Source organism: Folsomia candida, unplaced genomic scaffold (assembly GCF_002217175.1).
Source record: "Folsomia candida strain VU population unplaced genomic scaffold, ASM221717v1 Fcan01_Sc042, whole genome shotgun sequence".
Classification (NCBI taxonomy): Eukaryota; Metazoa; Arthropoda; class Collembola; order Entomobryomorpha; family Isotomidae; genus Folsomia; species Folsomia candida.
In genome coordinates, this window is record NW_019091234.1 from 522,529 (window position 1) to 537,863 (window position 15,335).

The window sequence follows — 15,335 nt, forward strand, 5'->3', positions numbered from 1 at the left end:
TGAATAGCAGAACTGCTGAAGGAAGGAAGGACGTGAGGTGAGATTGTTGAGATTGGGCTTCATCTTCATGTAAGAATAGTAAGAAATTGAGACAGATTCTTGGTTGGGTTGAGAAATTGAGGCAGAGTCGCCACCTTTTATCAACCTGTCACCAGTTAAAATCCGATTTTTTTCCTAGTCTCACACAATATTATCATTCTTCCCTTGTTATTGTTTTGTTTTGGTCAATTTTAATAGCGGACGAGGCTCCAAAGGGTGAGATTTAATACTCTACACACGCGTGAGAACCCGAGAACATTGCACTTTTATGCAATGATCAGTTAAACAAGGACATTAAATCAAGAACGGCACACCTACAAAACCAAGACCAACGAGACCATATCAATTTGCAATTAGCAGGAATCAGCAGAAATTAAACTGGACAAAGGGACAAATTAGGGCTAACCATTAGTCGTTCACTGATTAAAAGTGATTAATATTTTTCCTGACTGTAAGTCAAGTACAAAAACGATAATATGATATTATATTGTTACTCAACCTAATCCACATTTTGCTTACTGATTTAGATCTCAAAGAACATGTTTTCTTGCTGTCAAATTAAAGACGACAAGGTATTTCTAGAGTAAGATGTTTGATGATGATGGCACGTAGTGCTGAGAGTTGACGAAGACGACGACATGACGAGAAGAACAACGGAAAAGTAGTGACAATATTATCTGACAACACTAGTAGTTTCCCTGCTGGTTAGTTGAACTTTCCAGGGTCCCCCACCCCTCTCAGAAAAATGGACCATCAAGTTAAGAAGATTGAGCGTGGAAACCGATGGAGCGAGCGCTTTGAGAACTTGGGTAATGAATATTCAATAATATGTACAGTAATTTATGGTAATTATTTAACTTACGGGTCTATATTTACCTTGTCTCAGAGCTGGAAGCGCTGTTCCAACAATATTGCTCCAAGGTTCAGAATCGATCCACCTTCCTCATATTTGCTCTGGGAAACGCCATTTTCGCCACATTGTTCAATCTGTCCGTGGAGATGATGGTGTTGGCCCTCATTTTTGTTTCCCTCACAGCTCTCTGGCTCCTAGAAAAATTTTACGGGCGGGGATGGATGCTGACGTCCGCCTGGGTAATGTGTTCCATATTGTTTGTCCTCGTCTGGGCCCCGGTTCCACTACCACATCGAGCAGGTAACACAAACTAATTAAAGGTCAAAAGTCGGTCATTTCTATAAAGGTTTCTAGTAGTTTACTTTCTTTACTGTCCATAACTTTTGCCTTTCCGGATATGTGATGATGTTTTTTTATGTTTTGCAGTACACGGTGCTGGTGCAGGGCCCCCAGCTGGTTAGTTTTTCACTTTATAATTATTGATAAAGATGAAGCCTTTTATCGGTATGACAAGAGTAATTTGTTAACATAGTCGCTGCTGAAGGAGCGTGGGCCATCTCGTACGTGCTGTTCATAGCCTTTGTCTCCCTAGAAGTACCCTTGTGGTTGGCAGCTCTGCTCATGGTTGGTTTTATTTTGCGTTTTATTTCAAGTAAGTTGCTTATTCCTAGCAGATGAAAAGTAATAATTTGGTATTTCCAGGTCTTCCTAGTCTCGGGACATATCGCGACGGCAGTACTTTTTTGTGACCTTTTTCGATTCCTCACAGTATCAGAGTTGATTTCCAACGTTGTGCTCTGGATGGTGATTGGGATTAGTGGATTTTGGATACGTCGACGAGCAGAAGGTGCATGTAGGAAAGCATTTCTAGACACGAGACAATCCATCCAAGCCAGATTGGATGCACACGATGAGAACGATAAGCTCGGTAATTGTTATGCCCACTTAATTTTCTACAAATGGAATATTGAGTTGAACAATGCATTTTGTCTATCGATTTTTGTTAGAACGGCTCCTATTGTCCGTATTGCCTGGACATGTGGCTCACGAAATGAAATTGGATCTCCAAAAAGACCGTGGCTTTTTGGTGCCTCCCGTGGCTAGACAGTTTCACAAAATTTACATTCAGCGTCATGAAAATGTGTCGATTGTGTTCGCTGACATTGTCGGATTCACGACGTTGGCCTCTCATGTTTCTCCTCATCAACTTGTCAGGCTGTTGAATGAACTTTTTGGAAAATTTGATCAATTAAGTCAGGTATGCATTTATACAAATATTGAATATAAGTGTATTTCTACTATCACAACATTGCCAATTTATTTTATTATGCAGGAAAATAACTGTCTTCGGATTAAAATTCTTGGCGATTGTTACTACGCCGTGGCAGGGGTAAGCGTCGAATAATTGCCGTATTAACTGGCCATCTACTAATAATTTGTCTATGCAGCTCCCTGATCCTAGGACCGACCATGCTCGTTGTGCTGTGGAAATGGGGCTCGACATGGTAAAATGAAAACAATAAATAATTTTAGGGTGCACAACTTAAAAACTATCGTGCCTGATGCTATTTTTATTCATCCGTATTGTAGATTGATGCAATTTCTGCCGTACGAGAAGCCACCGAGTTCCAGCTCAATATGCGCGTCGGTATGACCATTAAATTACATTCTCATCTTAATTCTAAAATACAAGACTTGAACAATTGTTGATAACTCAAGGAATTCACTCGGGTCGAGTTCTATGCGGCGTTCTTGGACTCAGGCGCTGGCAGTTTGACGTCTGGTTTGTTTGTTTGTTTGTTTGTTTTCCTTTATTCAGGTGTCAATAAATATAGGTTAATTACTACGTAGGTCGAATGATAGTACAATCGCAAATTTGCTAGAAAGCACAGGCGTAAGCAGAATTGTTTTTCCTTAGTACTATTAACCATACAAGTTGAATTTTATAAATTTGTGTTGCCCATAAAAACTGTAGGAGCCCGGTCGAGTACATGTCAGTCAAGCTACGCTAAACTGTCTTGGTGGTGAATATCAAGTGGAACCTGGGAACTGTCGGCACAGCACATTAAGAGAAAACAGCATCACTTCCTATTTCATAGTTCCACCACAACGACGAAGAAAACTGCTCTTGTTCAACACGCTCAAAATGCACTCGCAGCGTAGAAAACTTTCCTTTAAAAATGTGTCAAATGTGGTCATCCAACTTCTTCATTCCATCAAATATTCGGTCGAAGTTCCATTCGCAAATATTGCTTCTCAACCACCAGGTTTGTGGTCAATGAAGAAGTTTTCGTGATAGCAATGTAAACAAATTACCGATGAGAGTTGTTATTTTTTTAGAACCGGGAGCAAAAACGTTGCCACATCAGAGGAAGGCAAGCGTGACTGAACGATTCAAAAGGCCATTTAAGAAACGGCACGCCTCAATTCTTCACCAAACGACAAATCGGACCAATAAGCATCTTGGTCAAGCTGTGAGTTATTTCATTATTTATGATTGATTGACAGTTAGGCTTAGGCTTGACTTTCATCCGGGCGATTTTTATTGCATGTATATAACTTTTTATCAATGTAATAAAAATTGTCAGGATAAAAGTCGGGCTTTTATCAGTGGTTAACTGTATTCATCACACGATGTTCAGTGAGTTTAATTAAAATATCGTAATATATAAAATGCCGATCCATAAATTATGTCACGCGAGAGGGGGGAGGGGGGTTCAAGGCTCCAATGATATCGTGCCTATGTGATACATGTTAAAGGGGGGGAGGGGATGGGGGGTCTAGAAAATCGCGATTTTAGCGAGAAATAATTTATGGATCTCCTCCAGGGAGGTAGGATTTATTTTGAGATTTACTTATTGGTTTGCTGTGTTAATACCACAGATTTTGGCAAGAAGTATCGACCGTGAGAAGAAGGAACATGTTCACAAAGTGACGCTATGCTTCAAGGATAGAAATATGGAACAACTTTACCACTCAGAACCGGACCATGCCTTTCCTTCTGGCCTAGCACTCCTACTTTTGATCCTCGTAGGCGTTGGCGTCATTCAAGCCGTCGTTCTTCCCAGAACTTTTATACTTTTGCTACTCTTCCTCACCAGTTTTGCCTTCATTGCTGTCGTTCTCATGCTTCTTCTCGCGAATAGGTTGAAACTTATCATGTGCGACTTTTCACTCTCGCCCATGCTCAGAATTGGAATCTCCGTATTCTCCGTTCTGCTCGTCTATGCTGTAGGACAAGTCAATGTGGTAGGTCCATCGTCAGAGTCTTCTTATCATTGATGAGAAATAAGTGAATATTGTTGTATAAATTCCACAGTTTACATGCCGCACTGATGAATATTGCGGAGGGAAAGTGGACAACGACAATGTATCCAGAGCGGCATTCGCTCCAGAAAAACTGATTGGGGAACACAGATGGTACGCAATAAAAGTGTGCATATTTTTACATGATGTAGATATTTACAAGTAAGGTTTTTCTGTAGGTGTCCCCTCCCCCACTACATCACATTTTCTTGCGTGTTGTCGTTCGTCTCGATCTGCTTATTCCTTCGACTTCCCGTCACACTCAAAACAGCTCTTTTGCTCATTTTTGGATCTTTATACTCTTTCATGATACTGATTACTCATTCAGCAATATTTGACTGCTTCGATGTTCGCACGGACTCGGTGGGTCCTTCAAGTTCAAAGGTATGTATGTCTTCAGAATTGAAAATAGTACGTATACGCAATTTTATATAATGTGCAAAATTATAGTCGAGTTTTAAAAATATTATTTTAGGTGATAGCACTCGTACAGATCTGGCTCTTTCTGTTCACCGTTTTGGCTGCAGCCTTCCAACACGAATGGATGGCACGATTAGACTTTTTGTGGCAATGGCAGGTGCGTCAACAGATATTTATTAATAATATAATCCAATTTGATAGTTTAATTTTTAAAACTTAATTTGCAGGCTCACTCAGAGCGTCAAGAAATGGAAGCATTGCAACAATCCAATCGAAAAATATTGTTCAACATTCTTCCCAGTCATGTGGCAATGTACTTTCTCACGGCAAAGTGCAATGTGGATTTGTACCATCAAAGTTACAACAAAGTTGGCGTGGTATTCGCCAGCATCCCAAATTTTCATGAGTTTTACACAGAGTCAGACGGATCGCATCAAGGGATCGAGTGTCTCCGGCTGCTCAACGAGATCATTGCAGATATTGATGAGGTAATTGAACCTCGCAACAATTTAAATAATTAATTTACATTCAAGTGGACATGAAAATTTATTTTTCATTTAAACAGTTGCTGGATGAAGACAGGTTTCGATCGATAGATAAAATCAAGACGATCGGGTCCACGTACATGGCAGCTGTGGGGCTAACTCCAGATCATTGTATTGATGAGTCAAACGAACCTCTTTATGTTTCTACACTGGTCGAATTTGTGTTTGCCATGATGGAGCGCCTCGTCACAATCAACGAAAATTCATACAACAATTTTATCCTCAGAGTCGGTCTAAATGGTGAGTGAGATCTACTTATTTATAGTTATTGGTATTATGTAACACAAAGCCCTGCTACAAAAAATTAAGGAAAAGTATAATGTGCTAATGTGTACCAATTGTATTTCTACCTTAAATCAGTGGGTTCAGTCACAGCGGGTGTAATTGGTGCCCGTATGCCACAGTTCGACATCTGGGGGGATACAGTCAATGTAGCGTCCAGGCTGGAGAGTCATGGGAAGAATGGAAAAATTCATGTAAGATTATAATTAATTATATTTGCAGTTCAAAAAATAAAATTGATCTAATGAGTTAATGTGCGTGTATATAGATCACGGAAGATGTATACCAAGTTCTGCGCCACTGTCCATACGAGTTTCAGTGCCGCGGAAAAATAAATGTAAAGGGGAAGGGCGAAATGACAACGTATTTTTTGCTTGATCGAAAACAGTCAACCACAATGCGTATCGATGAGGTGCATCCAACACCAAGTAATCTGAGTCGAACAAATGCCTTTGGTGGGATTGCAACCCCACTTGCCTACCTCCAGCAACAACAACTGTCCAATAGTGGACCACCGCCCGCAGTTCCACCCCGAAATCCAAACAACAGCAGTGGAAGCAGTGTAGGTCACCGTGCTATCAATATGCCAGCTGAATGCGAACCTCTTCTTCCACCACCGCCACCTCCTCCAAGAAATCTCGAGGGTGAAATGGCATGGCCAAGAATGGTCAAAGTGTATCCGTCCGATAATAGGAGAACATCTCCAGTTAAAAGAACACACAGTGATCGAGTTACTCCAACTCGCGAGGTAATTGAATTTGTTGACATCATTATCTTAGAGGTGGGTGACATCAATTTATATGATTTGCTTGTGATTGATTCACTCTAGATTCCGGTCAGAACGAGAAATTTCCGTACTCCAGGAAACTTGGGTCCACTGGAAATAAGTAGTCGAGGCCTGCGAGGAAGAAATATGTCTGAAACGAGTCTGTCCTCGCGTCCGCATCACCTCCGATCACGAGCACCACTGTTGGGAGCATCCGCTTCTGGAGGACCAGTGCCATACTCCTCCGTGGACGATATCTCCTCTCTAAATCCCAGCTCGGGCAGTTCCTCGTCTGACGAGTCCCCTTCAGAACTCTCCCACCCGGACGACCACAGCCCCATGAATCCCAACAGAGGAGCTGGAATAGTTGGTGCAAATAGTAAAGAGACGTCTTCTTCTGGTCATCAAAAGTCTCTCCCTGTGGCGCCTAATCTATCTGCACTCAAAGAGATTTGTGCCACGGCAGCGTCTTCCGATGGTCTATATGACAGTGGAAGTGTCGCCAATGTGTCGAGTAAGCAGCAGCAACCACGAACTGTTCCTGTCCACAATGCCACGAACTATTTGGGCGATTCCTGTACCAGTTTCGAGTTTCTGGGAAAAAGTGATCAGCAAGGACATCATAATCAACAACCTTCGTCTGAGGATCGTCTGCTCCTTCTTCCCTCCTCCTCCTCCACCACAAACAATACATCGGCTGTTGAAACTCAACGATCTTCCAGTTCAAATAAAGGTGGTGGTGGGGGAAGTGGACACTCACACACCTCGTCTCAAGGAAGCAATGCTGGTCACAGAAAAAATTCTAAGAGGAAAACACCTCCAAGTTCAGTGATGGTTTCTCATACAAATTCTGGGACGACGGAGGGACAGAATGGAACTGGGCGTTCCGGAGGCAGCAACAACAATGGGGCGGGTGGAGGCAATAATGGTGACGATGGTTCAAGTACTCATTCAACCGGAGCTAGAAAAGATTCCAGTTGTCAGACAGAGAAATCTTACGTGAAAGGAAATCAGAATCGGATTTCTGATTTTGAAAAGGAAATAAAAAAGTTGCTGGAAAGACAACACCTTCCTCAAGTGGACGAGTTGGCCTCTGTTCAGAAGGTTTTGTCTGCAATGGGCAAGCTTGGGTAAGCTCTTTCGCCACATATTGCTCGCTTTTCACGACAGAACACAATAGATATGTTGCGACATGTCATACATATTTATTTATTATATATTTGTTCAATTTGAGTAATGTATTTTTTACTGATTTGTTTATTGTTTTGTTTATTCTTTATGTATATTTTGTCCAATTTCGTTCCGTTCCGTTACGTTCGTCTCGTTGCGTGTTGACAAAATGACCCTGCAGAAGTCCAAATCCCAGTAAACGACGAGAGCTTGGCGGGGGAGGCCCTTCCACATATTCTGGCTTATCTTTCCCGCTGTTAGCCATGGGCGGAAGTGGTTTATTAGGCAGAAGCGGTGGTGAAACGACGCAAATTGGACTCGCTGCCCTGCAACATAAAGCCATGAAGCAGCAGGAGCAGTTGGAAAAGACCCCGTTGGGCTTTCGATTTCCTCTCCAAATGAGCCCACTCCTTGTCCCCAAAGCTCATGCTGCTCAGTTCCGTAGGCCGAGGCAAGTTTTTGAGTGAAGACAAATTTAATTAAGTGTATAATTTAGAGAAAAAAACTATATAACAACAACTCCAAAACTCCAGTAATTAACTACTTGATTTACGTACATTACTCGTTTTTGTGCCTGTTTTATATTCACAGCTTTCACACTGCTTAACATATCTTTCATACTCTGTAACTTTTAACCTTTGCCTTCGTGTTTGCATGCACATACATGTTTTAATATGAACACTTATTCTTTTCAGGAAATCGGGTAAAGACTCCGAGTACGAGAACGTGGAGACTGACGAGGACGACGAAGCTGAACGAGAGGAAGAAGAAATCCGCAAGTTTGAGGAAGAGGAGAAGCGAATTCTAGGAAAACCTGGTTTGTCCTTTTGATTACTCTCATAAAATTAATTTGGTATGTGTTGATGTTCCTAAAGTTATAAATTGGTCATGATTTCTGCAGTAGGGGACGAAGTAAGTCAATCTGAATGGAGTGATGAGGATAGCGAACACGGCGACGTGGATGATGATCAAGAATCCACCGGCTATGTAACTGACGATCCTGCGTTGGATAACATTTCGGTGAGACAATCCTAATTAGTGCATTTATTCAATATGAATCCCTATTGTTTTTGCACAACTAGGTCACGAACGAAAATGGTCTCACGGACTGTGAAGGTTTGTTTACTACTTGTCGCACCCAAATTAACGATGCATACTTATGATATGAATGCCTTGCACTCTTTTTCAGGAGCGATGAGCGACGTAAACTCTGTGTATGCTGGTGACGACGACGTCAGCATTTCTTCACGAGCATCCTCTCGTCTCTTCGACTCTGACGCTTTAGTTTCAATGGACTCACTCAACACCGTTTCAATGTTTGAGGACTCCGAGTACGAATTTTCGGATACGCATCTTTCCAACCTGAGATCCATGACTGAGTCAATTGCTGCGAAATTTGGAGCGCCCCCGGAAAGGAGGGCTGACTCTGATTCAGACTAAATGATTGATATACACAAACTAGAACTCCTAGTGCTAGTACTGCTACAAGTACTACTACCTACGTATAAATGTAGTACTATTTAAACAAATCTCGCTAATATAATATAATCAGCGCTTTTGTCTGAGTGACTTTTGCGTTTGTGCGTGTTTACTGAATTAAATTATTGTTAAAAGGCCTTCTGTTTTAAATCATTGTTACTGTTGTCTTTGTAATCGACGGCCATGCTCGCTTCCTAGACTTGACTAAAACTCAAGATACTTTTATTACTAACTGCCAAAGAAATGCAATTAATTAAAATTTGTCCATAAGTACATAATAATGTTGTAATACTTGTCTTAGTGAAAGAATCTCGACGACAATCTTTTGTACTCTGTGTTTTATGTAACAATAAAATGACGTTAAAAATTGAAAGCCGATGACATACTATTTATTTATTCAAACCATAGAAGAATTATTGGAACAAGTTGACTATTCTTGACTCATTTACATATATATATTTACTCAACCTTGATTTTGATGTCTTTATTAATATACATATTAACTACCTTTTGAAACCGCTTGAGTCGAGCTTCCTTGGCCATTTCTTGTTCTCGATACCAATCGGGCATGAGGGGATCTGTCCACTTTCGTGGGAGTGGTTCCTCTTTGGCCTTTCTGATCACTTCGGCCACATAGTCTTTCGCGTCAAACTTCATTGCAGCATGAATTAAGGCGAGTTTTTGGTCAAGATAAGCCTTCTCCTTGCGAATGTACCTTCGGTCCTTGATCCTGGACCACTTGTAGTGCATCTTTTTCCTCAACTTGCGCAATTTATGTTTGTTCATCTTGGTCCGTCTAGAAATTGTAGTGTTTATAAATAATCGAAACCATGTAACATAAAAATGAACACCATGCTTTTTTAACTCTTTTAATCTATGTGTTGGATATCTAGAATGCCATACGATGTCAATTAAACTTGAATGTGAAATTCTGTACTAACCGGATGACGATTAGACGTGCAGCATGTTTCTCTAGTCTCGGGGCGTGATTCGGAGCTTCCTGAATGGGAGATGGGATACGCATGGAGGGGATTGGGTCATCTAGTGTTTTTCCAGGGTTATTGGCACCAGGAATGATGTATTCTTTACCACCAGAAGTGGGGGATCCGAGAGGGACTCGATTCACAACGGGGTCCAGGATTTCAGGAGTTTTCAGGAACAGGAGATCAATAATTCCATTCTGCTTCACCGGAAGGAAAGTCATCTTGAACTTTTCGGAATCTAACACTCGAGAAGAGTTCAATACACGCTTGTGTTCCTGTTAAATTGGTTAAATCAAACTCCTGCACACACCGACAGATAAATGCCAAAGTCCTCAGTAATACGTGGTCACTCACCGTTTGTGTCGTGATAGACTGTTGGCGATCAAAATGTCCTCCTTGTAGTCCATCCGTAGTTATTGAGATGTCTACGGAGGAAGAAAAAGAACGAAATGAAGTAATTGGATTTATTTAACACTGATTAGTCCAGGTCACACGGGACAAATCTTGACCTGGAATAGGTTTGGTGTGTGACCTATCCCACATTAAGAATTAAGAAGGATTGACCGCTTACTGAAATACCGAGAGTGGTCAACACAGCCAGGCAGAGTGAAGAGAGACCTTAACGCTGAATTGATGCATGCCAAGGTCTTGACCCCCGCAGGACGATGCAGTATCCCTTTCAATATTCTCTGGCACGATGCCATGTTTCTCCAATTGACACACGTCCAAGGCCTAAAAGACCCAAGTTGTACTTTCTGTTCTAATTAAGCTCAGTGCGGAAGGTCTATGTTGTCGCTGAGCCATTGGCGAAAACAAACTAACCGACCCACAATAATTATACGGTCAATTCACAATTACAAATTAATTAAATTAAGTCGGCGATCAATTTTGCCGTGAGCTGCAGAATAATCTCAGTTTTGCCGCAATCTGGATTGAATTGACTACTGCGGCAAAACTGAGATCACGTTCTAATCGTAAACCTCATATTTTTAGTAGCATGACTGGACATTACAAACAAACACATAGTATACTAAAAAAATAAATATCAAATTACATAATTCATCTTAAATATTTTCTTACTCGCATATTTACGGCCCAGTGACCAACGGCTTGACATACTGACCATTCTTAGATCTGTATAAATTAGAAACATTATGGCAGCGTGTCAGAGAGCGTTGAAAGGGATACTGCGTCGTACCGCGGGGGCGAAAATTGTGACCTTGTCTCAGCCACAAACATGCATCAATTCTGCGCTAAGGTCACTCTTCACTCTGCCTGCTGGCAGTGTCGAGAGCTATCGGAGAGAAGAATCTTTCAGTAAGCGTCATAAATTACGACTCATAATATAATCATAATTGTTAATAGACATTTGACTAATTAATAAAAATTTGTATTCGTCAGGGGGCGTCTCAATAACTGTGGATGGGCGAGAAGGAAGACCACTGTACCTGGATGCGCAAGCAACGACGAGCATGGATCCCAGGTTTGTTTTTGTGCCGCAATTATATTTATTTGTAAGTATTCGTGCTTATTTTAATGTATATCGTAGAGTACTTGACGCGATGCTACCCTATATGACGGCCTTGTATGGAAATCCACACTCAAGAACACATGCTTACGGCTGGGAAAGCGAGACGGCTGTGGAGGCCGCAAGAGAGGTATGCAATGCAATTATTGGTACGTCAATTAAAGTAAGCAATTTATCTTTAACAAACTATTATTTCTTTTCGCCTACAGGCTGTCGCACAGTTGATTGGTGCAGATCCCAAGGAAATCGTTTTCACATCGGGAGCAACAGAGTCTAACAACATTGCCATCAAAGGTGTGGCACGATTCTACAAGAGTAAAAAGAAGCATGTAATCACGACACAAACGGTATGTTACGGAACGAACAGATACGTTGAGGGCTTTGAGATTTGGCTGTCGATTTAATTTAATAGTTTTGACAGGAACACAAGTGCGTATTGGACTCCTGCCGAGCGTTAGAGTCTGAGGGATTCAAAGTGACCTATCTTCCAGTGAAACAGAATGGAATTATTGACCTCGATTTGTTAAAGAACACGATTACCCCTGAAACTAGTCTCGTTTCCATCATGGCTGTCAATAATGAAATCGGAGTGAAACAGCCGATCCAAAAAATTGGTACTGATTTCTTGACGTAACATTGTATTTCTTCCGCAAGAAATTTATTTTTACTTAACTGAACGACGTATTAGGTGAAATATGTCGCGAGAGAAAGGTGTTCTTTCACACTGATGCAGCCCAGTCCATTGGAAAAATTCCAATGGACGTGAACGCTATGAATATTGACCTCATGTCCATCAGTGGGCACAAGATCTATGGTCCGAAGGGAGTCGGGGCCCTGTACACGAGACGACGACCACGTGTCAGACTGGAACCAATTTTCAGTGGAGGTGGACAAGAACGAGGAATTCGGAGTGGAACCGTCCCCACTCCACTGGTCGTAGGAATTGGTGCTGCGTGTCGAGTAGCCATGGATGAGATGGCTGTAATTATTCTTACGTGATTTCTTAATTAGTTTGAATATTCGGTACATATTTAAGTGTTTCCTTTGTTCCTTCTTCCTGTAGTATGACTTGAAGCGTGTGGAAAGGCTGAGCCAACGCTTCCTCGACAAAATCAACGGGTCACTGACAAAAGTTATTCGAAACGGGGATGAGAAAGAGTGTTACCCGGGATGTGTCAACCTCTCCTTCGCCTACATTGAGGGAGAAAGTCTTTTGATGGCCCTGAAGGATATTGCATTGTCCAGCGGCTCTGCTTGCACGTCAGCATCACTAGAACCTTCATGTACGTCTACGTTTTGGATTAATACTATGAATATATTTACTGCAAAAAATTAATAACAATTTATATCGTATAATTATTTACTTATTTAGTATTTATTGTATTTATAATTTATCGTATTCGTTATTTCTAGACGTGCTCAGGGCTATTGGTGCGGATGAGGACCTGGCTCACTCATCCATTCGCTTTGGAATCGGTCGCTTCACCACCGAAGAGGAAGTCGACTACACGGCAGACAAGTGCATCAAGGTGGTGGATACTCTGAGAGAGATGAGGTATCTGCATCTGTGTATTATGGAAATGATGGTAAGATTCTTAACCACGATGTATTATTTTCAGTCCTTTGTGGGAAATGGTGCAGGAAGGAATTGACCTCAAGTCAATTAAGTGGAGCCAGCACTAGAAATTATTATTGACATCCACGTTACGCAGTGGAGAAACACCAACCTACAAGTCACGACTCTACATGACATATACAGGTTGAGAGAAATTACTTCATATTGGTGTAAAATTATTATCAATTATTCCCGGTAATAATTTTAATAAAATAAACAGTTTACTAGTACTAATTTGGCTATTTAGTCGCAAATTGTTCATCAACTATTATTAAAGTTGACACATTTGGGGTATATCACAGTCATTTAGAACGGAGTGGTAAATGGACAAGAATTTATCCAACGGACAGAGATCATCGCCACATTCGGGTATAGAAACTGGTAGCTCTTGAAAAAGCAGCCCCACTTTGAAGTTATCTGTTGGACATCTAGACAAAAAAATATGCACAAGTTGAAGTTCAAATTCAGTGGTCGTAGTAAAACTATCTAAAATATGTATTCGATTAAACTGAATATCCATTTACTTGTAGAGAACTGCAGCAATGTTGGTTGCAAACTTGTCAATTTCATTCGTCCTCCATTGTCTTGTTGTATGCAAGTGATAGTTGTCGTGGAGCAGGGGCGTGGAGTCGTTGAACAATCCCAGGCGACTAATTAATTTGAGTAAGGTTCCACTATGAGTGAAATACGCGATAAGAGAAGGCCCTTCATTAGGAGACTCAGTTTTAGACCTGTACAAAAAATTAATAAGTATTATTTCATATATTATTTATAAACATTGTATTTCCACAAGTGGGACAATTTTACTTGAAATGCTCCACCATGTCCTTGACTGCAGGGCATGCTTGTTTGTATGTCAACTCGAATCCATATCCATCTATCCAATAGTATTCTAAATCCTGACGATACTGCATTTTTTCCAAGTCGTCTACATCAAAGAGGGCGCACCAAGGGGACGAGGTAGCTGGGGTCCAGGCCGTTTCAAAAGCACAAGTCATATACATTCCTTCGATCGCCTCCAATGGAACGGGGTCAGCCGAGCCTGTCCTGGTTTGAACATTCCTCCGAACAGATTCGAATATTTGAGACGTCTCAAACTTTTTTCGTTCATTGTACGCTTCAGGATTCTTGTCGACGGTTTTCTTCCATTTTGGACAACCTTTATAGAACTACGTGTGATAAAAACGAGTTAATATGCATTAATATTCGTTGATATTCGTTGTTAATATGGAATTTCACATACCCTTAAAATTGGATCCGCTGCTAAAGCCTCTGGATACCAGACGGATGGAGCATCTTCTTCGCCAACGACTTGTTCTACAAAATATTTACAACTTGCAGCCGCTCTTTCAGTCTTTGTGAATTTGAACTGAAAATTCAATCAGAAAGGTGTGCAGTTTTTATTGATAAGGACGGTATGTGACTAATACACGTATTGTGAGCATTTATCATAATACCTTGTAAGTGCTATTGTCATACTTTTTCCCCAGTAAATTTTGAAATCTGTCCTTGAATCTACGCCCAATTCCTCGCAGCTCTTCGCGACCTTGTTCAACCAAAATTTTTTCATTAGACTCTGTCAGCGAGGGAGGTGGAGACCATTTCTTTAAAGCGTCCAAGTCAGAAGGACACAAGGTACCTGGAAATAAATTTAATTAAAAATCATTTGAAGTAAGAGAGTTATATGTAGGCATGAATATTTCCATTTACTAACCCACTCCATTTTCGTGAGCCTTGACGATTTGGTCCCGGACGTTAGGAAGAAGATTTATAATTTTGCGAATGACTTTTGCACTTGGATTTCTAGTCCCATGACGCACAACCATCCATATTTGTATCGGTGTGCAGCTATCTGTTCAACAGATAGATAAACACCGGAACAATTACGAATATAATTAAATACATAATAAAACATATGCCAAGATGAGTTAGGATTTGTAGCCTTACCATGACTTGCGTGATGGCGTAACTGGGCTGGGTGCAGATATGGCGTTTTCGTCGCAAGGAATTGGTGTGGTGACTGAATCCCACGGTGACATCCCACACTCAGCCATTCGACGGCCACTCCCAAAATGATGGCGACTACGGCCACTAAGCCACAAAATAACTTAACCCACATGCTACTGATGCTACCATGAATAGCAAAACAAATCTCCAAAATTTTACTGCTTTGGATTCGAAAACAAAAAGACAATAATATGAATCATGAACTGTGGTTTGCAATTTGCAGATGTTGATGTCCATCCGATGTCCTCCCGCTGCTTGATCATCTCATCCTTCCCCATTCGACGACTTGGATGGAGCAACGCTCCGACGCCTCCAAGTTATACTTGTCATCTTGAGTCGAAT

At 41.1% G+C, this 15,335-nt stretch overlaps 4 protein-coding genes across 5 annotated transcripts; 2 read left to right on the top strand and 2 right to left on the bottom strand.

The window, feature by feature from the left end:
• Nucleotides 1-150: 150 nt before the first annotated feature.
• LOC110861546 (Ca(2+)/calmodulin-responsive adenylate cyclase) lies at nucleotides 151-9,233 on the top strand. 2 transcript variants are annotated; one of them, XM_022110678.2, is made up of 28 exons: nucleotides 152-490; nucleotides 567-848; nucleotides 926-1,192; nucleotides 1,319-1,348; nucleotides 1,425-1,516; nucleotides 1,595-1,820; nucleotides 1,900-2,150; nucleotides 2,226-2,282; nucleotides 2,341-2,397; nucleotides 2,483-2,540; nucleotides 2,612-2,675; nucleotides 2,744-2,786; nucleotides 2,868-3,159; nucleotides 3,233-3,366; nucleotides 3,776-4,141; nucleotides 4,212-4,312; nucleotides 4,378-4,582; nucleotides 4,674-4,775; nucleotides 4,846-5,106; nucleotides 5,184-5,403; nucleotides 5,524-5,639; nucleotides 5,714-6,193; nucleotides 6,275-7,341; nucleotides 7,563-7,832; nucleotides 8,077-8,198; nucleotides 8,283-8,401; nucleotides 8,464-8,497; nucleotides 8,571-9,233. In XM_022110678.2, the coding sequence occupies exons 2-28, from the start codon at nucleotides 785-787 to the stop codon at nucleotides 8,819-8,821; spliced, it is 5,349 nt and encodes a 1,782-aa protein (XP_021966370.1). In that variant the 5' UTR covers nucleotides 152-490; nucleotides 567-784; the 3' UTR covers nucleotides 8,822-9,233. The 2 variants fall into 2 exon arrangements, with proteins under 2 accessions (XP_021966371.1, XP_021966370.1); XM_022110679.2 differs by lacking the exon at nucleotides 7,563-7,832 and having other exon boundaries at nucleotides 151-490.
• LOC110861556 lies at nucleotides 9,228-10,777 on the bottom strand. The gene is made up of 4 exons (XM_022110690.2): nucleotides 10,415-10,777; nucleotides 10,198-10,268; nucleotides 9,802-10,118; nucleotides 9,228-9,656 (listed from the first exon to the last, which is right to left on the bottom strand). The coding sequence occupies exons 1-4, from the start codon at nucleotides 10,545-10,547 to the stop codon at nucleotides 9,320-9,322; spliced, it is 858 nt and encodes a 285-aa protein (XP_021966382.1). The 5' UTR covers nucleotides 10,548-10,777; the 3' UTR covers nucleotides 9,228-9,319.
• Nucleotides 10,778-10,851: 74 nt separating this feature from the next.
• LOC110861551 (cysteine desulfurase, mitochondrial) lies at nucleotides 10,852-13,216 on the top strand. Its single transcript, XM_022110685.2, has 9 exons — nucleotides 10,852-11,160; nucleotides 11,245-11,326; nucleotides 11,393-11,501; nucleotides 11,581-11,718; nucleotides 11,793-11,985; nucleotides 12,060-12,352; nucleotides 12,435-12,654; nucleotides 12,785-12,926; nucleotides 12,991-13,216. Exons 1-9 carry the CDS (start codon nucleotides 10,998-11,000, stop codon nucleotides 13,052-13,054), a joined length of 1,404 nt encoding a protein of 467 aa, XP_021966377.1. The 5' UTR covers nucleotides 10,852-10,997; the 3' UTR covers nucleotides 13,055-13,216.
• LOC110861553 (multiple inositol polyphosphate phosphatase 1) lies at nucleotides 13,186-15,252 on the bottom strand. Its single transcript, XM_022110687.2, has 7 exons — nucleotides 14,934-15,252; nucleotides 14,701-14,838; nucleotides 14,444-14,625; nucleotides 14,230-14,355; nucleotides 13,794-14,155; nucleotides 13,511-13,717; nucleotides 13,186-13,414 (listed from the first exon to the last, which is right to left on the bottom strand). The coding sequence occupies exons 1-7, from the start codon at nucleotides 15,103-15,105 to the stop codon at nucleotides 13,258-13,260; spliced, it is 1,344 nt and encodes a 447-aa protein (XP_021966379.1). The 5' UTR covers nucleotides 15,106-15,252; the 3' UTR covers nucleotides 13,186-13,257.
• Nucleotides 15,253-15,335: the final 83 nt, after the last annotated feature.

Bases quoted from the DNA above. Each gene is read 5' to 3' on its own strand.
- LOC110861546 (XM_022110678.2), top strand. From the start codon at position 785: ATGGACCATCAAGTTAAGAAGATTGAGCGTGGAAACCGATGGAGCGAG. The intron at 1,517-1,594 runs GTTGGTTTTATT...TGGTATTTCCAG, and splicing joins GGTTGGCAGCTCTGCTCATG to GTCTTCCTAGTCTCGGGACA. The intron at 7,342-7,562 runs GTAAGCTCTTTC...ATGACCCTGCAG, and splicing joins TCTGCAATGGGCAAGCTTGG to AAGTCCAAATCCCAGTAAAC.
- LOC110861551 (XM_022110685.2), top strand. From the start codon at position 10,998: ATGGCAGCGTGTCAGAGAGCGTTGAAAGGGATACTGCGTCGTACCGCG. The intron at 11,327-11,392 runs GTTTGTTTTTGT...TGTATATCGTAG, and splicing joins ACGACGAGCATGGATCCCAG to AGTACTTGACGCGATGCTAC. The intron at 12,353-12,434 runs GTAATTATTCTT...TTCTTCCTGTAG, and splicing joins TAGCCATGGATGAGATGGCT to TATGACTTGAAGCGTGTGGA.
- LOC110861556 (XM_022110690.2), bottom strand. From the start codon at position 10,547: ATGGCATCGTGCCAGAGAATATTGAAAGGGATACTGCATCGTCCTGCG. The intron at 10,269-10,414 runs GTAAGCGGTCAA...CTTCCTCCGTAG, and splicing joins TGACCACTCTCGGTATTTCA to ACATCTCAATAACTACGGAT. The intron at 10,119-10,197 runs GTGAGTGACCAC...CCAATTTAACAG, and splicing joins AGTCTATCACGACACAAACG to GAACACAAGCGTGTATTGAA.
- LOC110861553 (XM_022110687.2), bottom strand. From the start codon at position 15,105: ATGTGGGTTAAGTTATTTTGTGGCTTAGTGGCCGTAGTCGCCATCATT. The intron at 14,839-14,933 runs GTAAGGCTACAA...TCTGTTGAACAG, and splicing joins ACGCCATCACGCAAGTCATG to ATAGCTGCACACCGATACAA. The intron at 14,156-14,229 runs GTATGTGAAATT...TATCACACGTAG, and splicing joins CAGCGGATCCAATTTTAAGG to TTCTATAAAGGTTGTCCAAA.